The sequence below is a fragment of the Athene cunicularia genome, assembly GCF_003259725.1.
Source record: "Athene cunicularia isolate RWA chromosome 8 unlocalized genomic scaffold, athCun1 chr8_part1, whole genome shotgun sequence".
NCBI lineage: Eukaryota > Metazoa > Chordata > Aves > Strigiformes > Strigidae > Athene > Athene cunicularia.
In genome coordinates this window covers 5,949,889-5,962,107 of record NW_020799109.1, presented here as the reverse complement: position 1 = coordinate 5,962,107, position 12,219 = coordinate 5,949,889, and the positions used below count along the sequence as shown (strand labels likewise).

The following is a 12,219-nucleotide window of genomic DNA, read 5'->3' as shown; positions in this document are numbered from 1 at the left end:
AAATGACCTGTCCTGGGCTTCTCTAGGACCCACAGGACGTACTAGACCAGCTTCAACAAAAAGCTTTATTCTAGCCACACAAAAAGAGCAAATTACTTGCCCAGTCCCCAAGGTTTTGACTAATATGAACAATATTATAAGAAACAGCACATTTTCTAAGCCAGGACCTTTTTTTCAGAGCCATGTAATAGAGGTGCAGCTCTTTCAGACCATACATACCGCTGTGGGAATGTAGATGAAGAGGGAGTAGCCGTATACACACACTATCTCCAGGAACGAGTAGGAGACAATGTTCATAACTTTACTGTTCCTCCACATCAGGAATCCCCAGAGAGCAAGGGGAACAAGCCAAGCGTATGCATAAATTGCTGTTGCTGCTATAGACACTGGAAATATGACAAAAGGTTTAATGTTCTACTTAGAATACCAGCCAGAATCAAAGGTGTAGAAGCATTTAGCCTGAAAACTAGAAAGCTACCTTTGATGTTACTTTAAAAATATAAACTTTGAATTATAAATAGAGAACTTCGCATTTACATCCAATTTACACCCACTACTTCAGCAGCACTTCAAGTTTGTTTAAAAGTAAAGACTCCAGAAAGTATTCTCTTGATATTTTCAATGTCTTTATTACACCTGTGCACAAAATGCTCTCAGTTTCAGTGTGAAAGGATGAGCCACAGAGGAAAGAAAAACTTGGTTAAAAATAAAAATTCTGCTACCAACAAGTACTAAAAATTTGGAATTCAGACATCCTGAAAAAATTGAAAGAGAAGACAGACACCAGTGTCACATCTTTAATTATTCAAGTGACTGGATTCCCAGGCAGCAGTGTTCTTCCAAGTACGTTGTGGATTTTAGAAACAAAGAGAAGCCGTGTTCCTCTGCAGGGACAGCAGCCTCCTCCATACTACAAAAACAGGTACAGACAACTGGCTCCTCACTTTGAGTTCTCTGGGCACATCTCAGCTGAACATCTGTTGCTTGTTTTCCAGAAGGAAACAACTTCCAGCCCTTGGTAGGCAATATGAGCAATACTCTAATTCAGCTATTCGCTGTCTGAGGCCTGTAGGGTCCTAGGAGGCCATGGACTCACAAAAGCACCTACAAAAGCACCACAGTGGCCACTGCTGGGCTTTCCCTCTCTGTACAAGGGGGCATGCACTAAGGCTAGAAAAAAAAAAAAAAAGCTCTAATTACTCCTGCTTGCTCTACTAAAACGCTGAAACTAGTTTATGCTCTGGAGGAGTAGGGTTTTGCCAGTTACACCCCACTTTAAGGACTCGTTTCACATCTCTAAAAATTTAAAGAGATCAATCAAAAGACTCTGTCAAATCAAAGCTGTGACCTGTTTTTATTACTTCATTAGTGTATTGTAAAAAAAAAAACAAAAACAAACCAAAAAAGCAAATCCACGAACTCAGGACTGTATCAACTACTTACAAACCTTTTCTGAACTCGGGCACATAGTGGTACGTTGGTTTGCCCAGATGGATGAAGAAGTTAGAGAGATTGCCACTAACAGCAATAGTAAAGACAAGTGTGGCACATATCCAAAACGGACCTTAAAAGGAAACAAACAAGTTCAGTAACAACTCCTCTGCCCTCTTGTTTTTTTAAGGTTAGCAAGTAAAAAGAAATACAAACTCAAAACATTTAGCACAGAAGAGAACTTCTCACACCTCATACCTACCATAAAGGTCGGGATTGCTGCGGATATACAGTCTTACAAAGTTCTTCCCTGGTACTGGGAAAACTGAACCTTTGATTCTGTCCAGGACCTGTGAAAACATACAGATTTGTCTGACTGTAAATGCAAGAAGGAAAAAACCTCAACGTCTGCATAAGGCATAGTTCAGGCAATAGTTCTCCTCTGGTATTAACCTGGTACGTGTCCACATCGAAGAACGTCTGGTAGTACTCAAATGTCCAGAAAGGGGCACTTTTCTTCTGTCCTGCAAGCAGCTGTATGGTGGGAAAGACAACATGGAAAATGTTACATGCATGCAATTTATGCATTACTAGTTCATTTACACAATAGTTAAGCGATTTCTGGACCCAGACAGAAAACAAACTTAGCAGAATGGCACTTAATATGAATTATTTAAGTGTTTCCCTTTCCCCTCTCTAATATTTGTGAGCAGCAGCTAGTCTCTTATCTCCCTGCAAGCAGAACAGTAGCCTGGCGTTCTAAAGAGTAGCCTGATACTACTTTCTGCCACACCATTATAACACACACCTTCATCAGCATGACAAGTTCCCTCGCTGTCTCGGCTGCATTAGCTGAACCCCTCAGACAAGCCCTGTGTGTTTCACAGTTTCCTGCTCTCCTGCCAGAGTCACCAACCCCACAGGAGAACAGACAGAAACAAGCACAGTGCTGGGTTTCCAGCTGCTGCTGCGCTTATCTCCTGGCATATTTGCTTAGCTTAAGTCACCACCATTTCAGTACAACCTCCTAGGCTGCAAACCACAACAGCTGAAGACCCAACACACATTTGCTTCTGCCAATTCTGCTATAGAGAAAGTAACCTGCAACAGAGAAGCAAGAGTTTTAAGTCACCCATCATAAATCCCTGGCATCCTCTAGAACTATCTGTGTTGTCAGCACCATTTGTATACGTGCCGATGGAAGTGCTGTAGATGTGAGAGCATTACCTCTGTTTTATCGGAGTCATCAGTCCCCAGTAACTCATCATCCTCTTCTCTCCCTGACTCCTGCAGACGGCCGTGCTGATTCTTGGGGATTTCAGCTGGCTCATCGATGCTTATTGTGGTGGCATCAGGATTTGCTGCAAGCAAATTAGCTGCATCGTCAAATTCTGCAAGTAAGTACATAAGACGACAGGTGATGATCAAGCTATCAAAATTTTTGTTCTGATGGCTCAAAAGACTACATTAAGACCCCTACACAGCCCAAGAAAAGATACACCACTTGCTTAGGCATGTCAAATATGATCTGCTTCTTAAAGGCCAAACCGACACGGATGAAGCTGAACATTTAGTTAGTTAATGAAGAGTGAGGCTGCCTTATGTGCCAATCTGCCCGCATTATGAGAAACTAGCACCACTGAGGCCTGCCTTTCCATCCTGCAATCAGCCCCAATTCAAGGACCAGCAGGTCCCTGCAAGGGCAAGGGGAAGCTGCCTCTCTGCAGGGACTGTAGAAATGGGCAATTTTAATCTTATCCAAAACATTTTTTTTTTCAGATCTGAATTTATTTATCAGAATTAAAGAAGTCTGAAACTACGGTCCATTCCAAATTAGTGTTCTGACCATCTTCAGCTTTCAATTTCCACCATAAAGGATTTCAGTCAATGCCAGTTACATTTTTTAGCTCACCAGCAGCACAATTTCATCTCAGGAAATTGGAGAAACTCCTGACACTACCTGCAAAACTTCAAGGAATCTTTTATTCAGAGAAAGCCCTGAAACGCTTCCAAGCCTCTAAACGCCCGACCACCCCACCAGCGGGGCCCCACACCCCACGTTTACACCTGCGCTGCCCACCTTTACCTTGAAATTTGAGGTCATCCACAGTCGCCATTCATCCGCTTGGTCGAGGAACCGCTCCCCGAGGCCCCGACCCTGCAAGAGACAGGCGGCAGCGCTGACCCCGCCGCTGACCCCGTCCCCGCCCCTCCGCGCCAGCCCCCCTGACCTGCCTCGGGCTCTCAGTGTCACCCCACGGCCACCCCCTCCCCGCCCAGGGCCGGCCTCGGCCCCGGGAAGCACCGGAGAAGGCTCCGCACCTCCGGGCCCCGCAGCCCAACCGCTCCCGGCAGCGGCCGCTTCGCTCCCTTCAAGCGGCAGCAGGCGCTGCGCAGCGACAGCCAATCAGCAGCTCCGTGCTCCCCTCTCCTTCCCCGCCTCTCTGGTCCGAGAGGCACCTACAAACGCCACTCATCGCGCCGGCCAATCAGAGGCCACGTGATGCTCCCTCTTCCGCCTCCGCCCGCTCCCTTAAAGAGCCCGCAGCCCCGGGGGAGGCCCTGGGGCTGCCCCGCCCGCCGCCCTCAGCCCTGCCCTCAACCGGGCAACGGCGGCTACATTTATGCATCTTAGATACATATATGCATACATGGATTATATATATAGTTATATGTGTGTATATCCTAGTATAAAGTGTATTACATGTTTTGATAATTCATATTTTTATATATATTGAGGTGTAATATAATTTTAGGGCATCATTCCAGCCCAAAGGTGACAAATGCCAGTGTGCAGCAGAGCAGGAGAGGAGGCAGAGCTTCAGGAACAGGGCACTTTTTGCACAGCACGTAGGAAATACAAGTGGCAGCATCAATCCAAGGCCCCAAGCCTTGGTCAGCATCGACCGTCCTGCACGGAGACGTGCACTCCGAGCCCTGCCCACGCAGGTCTAACACGTAACTGCTGGCAGAACCAGACCTTTTGGTACTGCTAATGTGACTCTTCTAATCTGTAGTTCAGGGAAAACAACCCGATTCAGTTCCTCTCATTAGTGAAATACACAACGTATTTGAGAATAAGCCTTATAACTGTACAGTGAGCACTAAAAATCTAACCATCACCATCAGTAATGCCTCCGGTGTAGATGGACATGGCATGGCCAACAAGCTCCTCACTCAACGCGGACACTGAAGTCCACAGAGAGGTGACAGCGTGCAAGGCAAGGCAGAAATTTCACCACACATGTGAACGTTTTTCCTCGCCCTCTACCTTTGCCCCTGCTATCACTCTGCATTCCCGTCGGAAGTGGTCAGACGTTCTCCACCACGATGTTCAGCCTCAGGGTATTCCTACAAAAAATCCTGATTCTTCTGCATGTTACTATGTGTGTTGTTGTTGGCAAAACAATGATGATACTGTTCCCCAATGCCATGAAAAGATACATCCTAAAACAGGGCGAAAAGAGCAGAATGAATAAGAATCCAAAGTTCAGCTACGAAAACTGGGGTCCGACTTTTTTCAGCTTCAAGTATTTGCTCTTCGTGCTGAAGGTGAAGTGGAAAAGGCTGGAGGATGAAGCCTTTGAGGGACATCCCGCTCCCAACACGCCGGTGGTGACTTTCAACGGGGAAGTTCGTCACCTCTTTGATTTCATACAAGGTCAGTAAATCAGCTGTGTGGATGGGTTTGGTTTGCTAAGTCGATACATGAGGGGAAGAGGCTGCTGAGGCAATAGGGGCAAGCAGCTGGCATGAGAGTGCACGACAAAGACGACCAGACTAACAGCACTCATTTGATGGAAAAGATGCAGCACGTTCTCTCCAGCTGTCTGCCTCTTGATTTTCAAAACTAACCTGTATTTATAATCCTGGCTACAATATCCCTTCACCACAGTAAGCTTATGAACCTCTTGCAAAAGCTGGCTCTGCCTGGAAGTACCTTTTCACGAAAGCCAAGATAATAATTTGTTTTAGGGGGAGAAGACCCAGAAACAGAACAGTGTGCAGTGCTTCACGAGTGTTGGCTGTCATTCCCTATATGTACAGAAAGTCCCACACCAGCTCCCTTAGTCAGCCTGAAGCCTAGAAAGCACACAGTGTTTTTTTCCAGATTCAAAGTGGCTAGAAATAAAGAAGAAAAAAAGGATCTGCTTTGTACTTTGTCCGCTCCCTCCCACTGAGATCTTTGTAGAACGTGGAATTAATCATTAAGCTGCAGTCTTGATCCCCATGGGAGGGATTACATCCTTCCCTAACTCTGCTTTTCTAATTATATAGATATATATATTTATGTAGAAAATAGGATGTAAATTTGGAAGCAATACACAATATCTACAGGAAGGTACCCCCTGTATTAGAGTCTTTAGGATGTGGATCTGTGTTAGCAGCAGTTTTTTAAATTAAGCCCAGCCAGAAGGAAGATCTTGAACAAATTTCAGTTAATTTAGCATAACCATAGACTAAAAGGGGTGCTTTAAAATCCTGCAAGTTCTCTGAAACTGAGGCCTTGCAAACAGATGCTAATGCCTGTGGGCATATACTGTGTTAATTTGTAAGCAACTTCACAGACATTTTTGCCAGTGGCTTGTGTAACATTAGTTTAATAAATAATAATATATAACCAGAGCTCTGTTTGGACAGGAAATTGCAGAAATACATTGAAAGCATGAAAGCCTGTGATGCACGACGGAAAAGTCTGCAGCTTCCACTCAGCTCAGCTAGAACTAACATCTCCAAAAAAAATCAAGACATGTCCAATATGTTCATCAAAAGGTGTTACAGGACTCTGTGCTTCTATGTCCATCCCTGAACCACTGTCCTTCAAAAAACCTTGCAGCTGATCATGTTTAGTATTTTTGAAGTTCCTTTATACTAAGGATCTCGGGAGGCGTGATGTGCTACGTGCCGTATAGGCATTTTCGATCAGTTCCCTATCCCAGCACGTTCATAACTTGCGAACTGGCTCTGGTGGCGAGGACGGGAGAGAAGCTGTGTGACTGCACAGTGCCTCCTGCCCCTTCCTGGGCTTTACAAAGGGTCCTTCCCCCTGGGTTAAGTTCACCGCTGGATCTGGCACAGGTCAGTGCCAGGCTAGGAGAAAAAAGCATTATTTTTTTGCATAAGTGTAGGTGTTCTGCTGTCAATTTGAATGTCCTGAGAAGAAAGTTATGGGATAAGTGACACCCACTGTGGCCCAGGAAACTCTGCTGCAGAGGCTCAATTTAGCACATTCATTTAATTCTGTCCTTCCTCCCACCACTGATTTAACCACAAACTGTCCTGCGTTTTTTTTGCAGATAATCGACCTTTAATCCTGAATTTTGGAAGTTGCACCTGACCTTCCTTTATGTTAAAATTTGATGAGTTCAACCAGCTCATCAAAGATTTCAGCTCTGTAGCAGATTTCCTTATCATCTACATCGAAGAAGCTCATGCAGAAGGTACAGTACAAACATCACAGTAATGCCTACCAAAACTTCAGACATGGTATCATTCCTTTTAGGAAGAAAAACATGTTAGTAAAGGAGAAACCAGCAAACGGGAAGGAAATCTTCCTCAAATCAAAAGTGGCAACACTATATCTAGGCACCAATTTGTGTCCCTTAATCTCCAAAGATTTTACTCACACATCTGAGTTTACACAGAGGGACTCTGGTGAAGACACGTCTGTGAAGCAAAGCATAAATAAAGTTTCATCTTTACAAAACTTCCTCTCAGTGAGGAAGCTCCTTTTGGAAGGAAAAAACTCAAATGCATTTCCTAGAACAAAGGTTAAGCGTACAATGCCAGAATGATACATGTGGGGTTTTTTTAAAAAAAAATAATTTTTAATATGTCTCCAGAACAGGATGCAGACTCTAATTTGAAAAATTCAACAACTATACACATTCTTTTATCTACACTGGACTCTAAGTAACACACTGATTTTATCCCAGGGTTAAAGTCAGGTTTTCTAAAATGTAACATTTACATTTTCAAATTTTCTAACAATACATCACCTTCCAGTAGGTGAGAAACAGATAATAACTAAGTCACTCATCAAAACCTTTTCCTAGTTTCTACTTTACTAGGAAGAGTTGTGTGCAAATGCGTGTTTGGTATTTCTGGAAAAGGAAGGTATGCCCTGTCTCAAATGTTTCACTTCTCACAGATATGAAATTTTGTTTTATAGGCAGAATGAACAGTACAGTTGTTGCAACTGTGCTAAATGAACAGATGCCAGCTGATAGCACTACTTACCATTTTAAAATCCCCTCTGTGCCAATAATTTTGTCAGACCTTACCCAAATAGGATATACGTCCCCCACCTGGTATGTTTCTAGGGTTGATTTAATGTGGGAAAATGTCAACTAAAATACATCCAATATTTCTGAATCCAGGGCAAGGGGAAAATACAGTTTGCTGAAATTAAAGAAAAAAAAAAAAAGATCTTGCGACCATTTATTTGGAAAGCTGTAGTGCTCTCGTACTCTGGGGACTTTCATTTCATGGCAGGTTTTGGTGTTAGAAGTAAATTGCTGTATTCTTTTAACACAGCTTTGGGATATGACACACAGAACATCTCCACCCTTAACACCTATTCAAAATATTCCTTGCTAAATCCCTTTCTCCTTTGTTTTAGATGGATGGGCTTTTAAAAACAATATTGTTATTAAAAATCACAGAAGCCTTGAAGATCGAAAAATTGCATCACAATTTCTTCAGAAAAATAATCCTTTATGCCCAGTGGTTTTAGACACTATGGAAAACCTGAGCAGTTCAAAATATGCTGCATTGCCAGAACGACTGTATCTACTTCAAGGAGGGAAGGTTACCTACAAGGTAAAAAATACCAACAATAATAATAAGCACAATATATTGAGGGTTTTGAATTTCAGAATAATTTGAGAATGCTTTACATTTAACAGTATTTCATTCTATTTGAGAGCTAAAAATGTCACGATTCACTTAACTGTGGACAACAAAACCACTCTGGGCCTTCATAACATACGTATTTGATGTACACCTCAGTCTTGCTCCAAATATTTATCTTTTGGCTCATTAGGAAACTTAGGTACATCTAAGATGTGAGATCCAGGAACGCTTTCCAGTTCCAGGACCCAGCCGTTGGCCCTGTCCCAGTTACGCAGCAGGCTGTAACCTGTGTGTACACCATCTCCCAAGTGACAGCTGCCACGCAGAGGAAGCCTGGGCACACCTGCCTGCAGTTCGGGGGCAGCTCCTGGGCTCTAAAGGACTTCTGCTTTGTCTGCTTGAGCATCACTCTGTAATTTTATTGCCTTTACAGGGAGGAGTGGGGCCTTGGAATTATCACCCTCAGGAAATACGTGCCATCCTGGAAAAACTGAAGTAGAAAAAGGAAAAGGACTTCAGAGTAAAGACAACTGAATAAAAAACCTCAATGACTAAGAAGAAAAAAAAGAACTTAACAACAGAGGCCACAAGGAAAATAATACTCCATGTGCATCTAAAGAGCATCTATAATGTGGTTCATTGTGTTTGTCTAGAGGTTTTCAAGTCTCATCGCTACAACCCCAGCTACTGCACTGTAGCGTCTTACTACGCTTCTACCACATGCAGTAATGAACAGTAGCTGAGTCTGCTGAGCTGTCAGGACACCAGCGAGTACCTCTGTAAGGAATATTGTGCAAGATAAACTTCAGGGGTGGTGACATTTGCAGAAGTCGACTGGCATGCAAACCAACCAATTTCATGTTAAGATTCTCTCGTATACATAAAATTTTCCTAAATGTTCACTTTCACCGACTTCAGAAGGCTTCTGAGTAAGACAATCTCTAGTAACATTTGTTTCTAGTAATATTTTTATGACAGTCATAGCATAAAGCACAAGCGGCTGTGACCTGAATGTGGAAAATATTTACAGAAACAAGGGATTGATCTGCAATTATTAAAACTCTATCAGAGCACTTCATTTGGCTTCAGATTATTTCCCTCCCTGCCCTGCCCCTCTCCCCCCACGGTGTATCTAAGCATCAGTAGATGTTTATGTTCATCCTAATCTTGAACAGTTTGAGTTGATAAGGAAGTTACCAATTTAAGGATTTGTTTGACAGGAGGAAGTAATACCTCCCATTTAAGTATTTCACACTTTTTTTTTTTCTATTTAACTCAGAGTGCAAGGGAAACATTTTACAGGAAATCGATTCATATATTGAGAAAGCCTGATATAAATATACTAATTGAAATGGACTCAATTATGTTCAAGTGTTCTAGGCTAACAGTCTAGGTTATAAAACTAGAAAGCTGTTACTATGACTAACAGGAGCACTGCATTGCATACACTGAACTGGCAGGGAATACATACTACATCCGTACCTTCAAAAAACTCTTCAATATCAAGTTTTAATAATAAATATTCTCTGCACTACAGATAGCAAAATGTAACTTCTTTATTAAAAAAAAAAAAAAAGAGGTAAAAATTTAAGCTGGATTTAAGTGTTTTCTGCTGTGCCCTCTGCCATCACCCGGTGCACTGATACAAAATGATCAAAGCCAGATTTGATGATGAAACGCAAGTAAGTGGCCTGGAAATCAGGAAGCTGTAGAAGGGGGGAAAAAAAAAAGTTACTGAATTGTCTGTAGTAACCTAACTATCAAACAAAACTTGCAGAAGTTTGTCAGACAGAAGGATTTAGATATTTCTGTGTCTTTTTTCAAATTGCACCTAAATCAAGCTCTTTTAATACACCTAGTCAGCTTCAGAGTTTCTTTAGATGACAGCAATTCAAAAAAGTCCCATCCCTCCTGAATACTGTGGCCTTAAAGGCAACAACTAAAGGAGGAAAGATTGCCACGCTTCTGGGAAGAGCTCTTTCGCAGAGTTAGGAACAGCAGGCAGGAGCAATTTCATACCATAATCTACAAAGGTGCAGTCAGGAAGTGCCATTTCATACCACGATCTACTAATTCCTGTATCTTAACATCAACTTAGCAATAATTGCAAATAAAGACATGTCTTGGTTTTTCATAGTTTCGCCACAGTTAGTCCAGACATCCCATTTCATGAATCACTCCTGATGTACACTGTAAATACTCACTGGAAATTCTTCCATTTGAAGCTGTCCTTCTGTGTGTTGCAAATCTAGAAAATATATTTTAAAGCAAATAATGAAGAATAATGTGTAGTGCTGTGAGAAGTTTTCACTGGACTTCAGCGTTCAAGAGAGCTTAAGGACCATGAACTTACATTACATATGGAAGTTGGTTTTTTTAACAAGGTGATTTAACAGAACATTCATCACACAATTTCATGTCACCCAAATGGCATTTAAAAAATAAAAGCCAAAAAAACCAAACCAACCAACCAACACAGGAAATGGCACTCTATTATACTATGTAAGTCTTGTTTTTAAATTTTGGAACATAAAAGTGAGTGCACAAGTAGTGCTTTTAACCCTTATACAACATTTTACATCTCCAACGTGCTACAGAGACCAGCAGTGTTGATAAACTTAATTTAAATGTGACTACATTAAGATCTAATAAAATAATCATCAAGCCACAGTTGACTGCTCAACAAATAGACATGGGGTTGAAATAGCTCACTGAAAAAGATCCAACATGATTCCCACAAAATCCCTGCTGCTTCAGAATCTTACCTTTTTCAATGCACTGTTCAAAACCCACTGGGTCTTTAGATACGCTTCTTTCAATCCTTAAGGTCCGCACTAAAATATATATACATTTAAAATACCAAGACAAATTCTGATTCTTTATTCATAATTATATTTATTCCAACACTCTTCATCTACAAAGCACTTCAAAAGCATTAACTAATCCATTCTTCCTCTAATTTATGGGGCAGGACTGTCATACAACCACCATCCTCATGTTCCAGGTTGGACAAAAAATGACAAGTTTTCATGTCTTTTGTGTAGTCTTAATAGTCAAGATCCTATCTCCACAATCTGACCTTGTAACAGGCCTTTCTGGCTTAGAACTCATGTTTTCCTCAGCATTATTTAAAAAGTAAGACTAAGACTAAATCAATATTCAAAATAAGTCATAAAAAGATTAAGTATTGTAGTCCTGTCCATGAAATTAGAACAGCCATCACTGTACAACAGAACTGTTGATTATAATCTCAATAGGAGGTGTTGTAAGAACAAAGTAAGTGCAGGTGGGGTAGATTTACCATCTTTTCCTGATTTATGAGAATGTTTGGCCATAAAGGATGATAGCTTTGTGAAGTTAAATCTTTAAGAATCTCTTAATAGTGGCCACTTACAGAACACAACACTACTCTGAGAATTTACATGCAGGCACAGACACACGTTTTAACGTATTACGTAGGTATTACCTACCGCTATGCATGAAGTCTTACCTAAATAACACTGGATTGAGACTTTGCTGATTTTTACACATTTAGGAAAACCAATAATGAATTCCTGTGGGAACATGCCTGTCGTCGTCCAAAACGTTTCTGAACTTCTGTGGAGAGAACAGGACAAAACCCCACCTGCAGCTTTCCATCTACAAGTCTCTCGAAAGAAATTTGTCACCAAAAAAAAGTTGCAAAGCCATTTTCATTTGAGGTATTTTAAGCAAATCGCTGTACGACAATGGGGAAGCTCTCCGGAGGTATTAATATTTTAACGTTCAGGCTCTGTACCCGAGCAGTACCACAGGACTCAAAAATGGTGGGGGCCCCGAAACAGGAGTTAAATTATGTGGCAACGTGAGCGGGAAGCCAAGGGGCTGAGCCTCGCCTGCGAGGGGCCGCGGGAACGGCAGGAGCGGGAGGGAGCTCTGCGGGGCCATTTGGAT

At 42.0% G+C, this 12,219-nt stretch overlaps 3 protein-coding genes across 4 annotated transcripts in view; 1 reads left to right on the top strand and 2 right to left on the bottom strand.

Moving 5' to 3' along the window:
• Nucleotides 1-3,806, bottom strand: part of YIPF1 (Yip1 domain family member 1) — a 10,264-nt gene extending 6,458 nt beyond the window's left edge. Inside the window, exons 1-7 of one of the 2 annotated variants that reach the window (XM_026853816.1) lie at nt 3,754-3,806; nt 3,518-3,589; nt 2,659-2,822; nt 1,885-1,965; nt 1,694-1,781; nt 1,448-1,564; nt 220-386 (exon numbers count right to left, since the gene is read on the bottom strand). In XM_026853816.1, the coding sequence (XP_026709617.1) occupies nt 220-386; nt 1,448-1,564; nt 1,694-1,781; nt 1,885-1,965; nt 2,659-2,822; nt 3,518-3,548 (648 nt within the window). In that variant the 5' untranslated portion in view covers nt 3,549-3,589; nt 3,754-3,806. The remainder of the gene's footprint in view (nt 1-219; nt 387-1,447; nt 1,565-1,693; nt 1,782-1,884; nt 1,966-2,658; nt 2,823-3,517; nt 3,590-3,753) is intronic. The other variant, XM_026853817.1, reaches the window with a different exon arrangement.
• Nucleotides 3,807-4,256: 450 nt separating this feature from the next.
• Nucleotides 4,257-9,928, top strand: DIO1 (iodothyronine deiodinase 1). The gene is made up of 4 exons (XM_026853819.1): nt 4,257-5,092; nt 6,729-6,872; nt 8,054-8,253; nt 8,720-9,928. Exons 1-4 carry the CDS (start codon nt 4,762-4,764, stop codon nt 8,783-8,785), a joined length of 741 nt encoding a protein of 246 aa, XP_026709620.1. The 5' UTR covers nt 4,257-4,761; the 3' UTR covers nt 8,786-9,928.
• HSPB11 (heat shock protein family B (small) member 11) lies at nt 9,869-11,969 on the bottom strand (the record flags this gene model as incomplete). Its single annotated transcript, XM_026853870.1, has 4 exons — nt 9,869-9,992; nt 10,491-10,534; nt 11,052-11,120; nt 11,777-11,969. Coding segments are annotated over 4 exons (414 nt in total), but the record flags the coding sequence as incomplete, so codon positions are not given.
• Nucleotides 11,970-12,219: the final 250 nt, after the last annotated feature.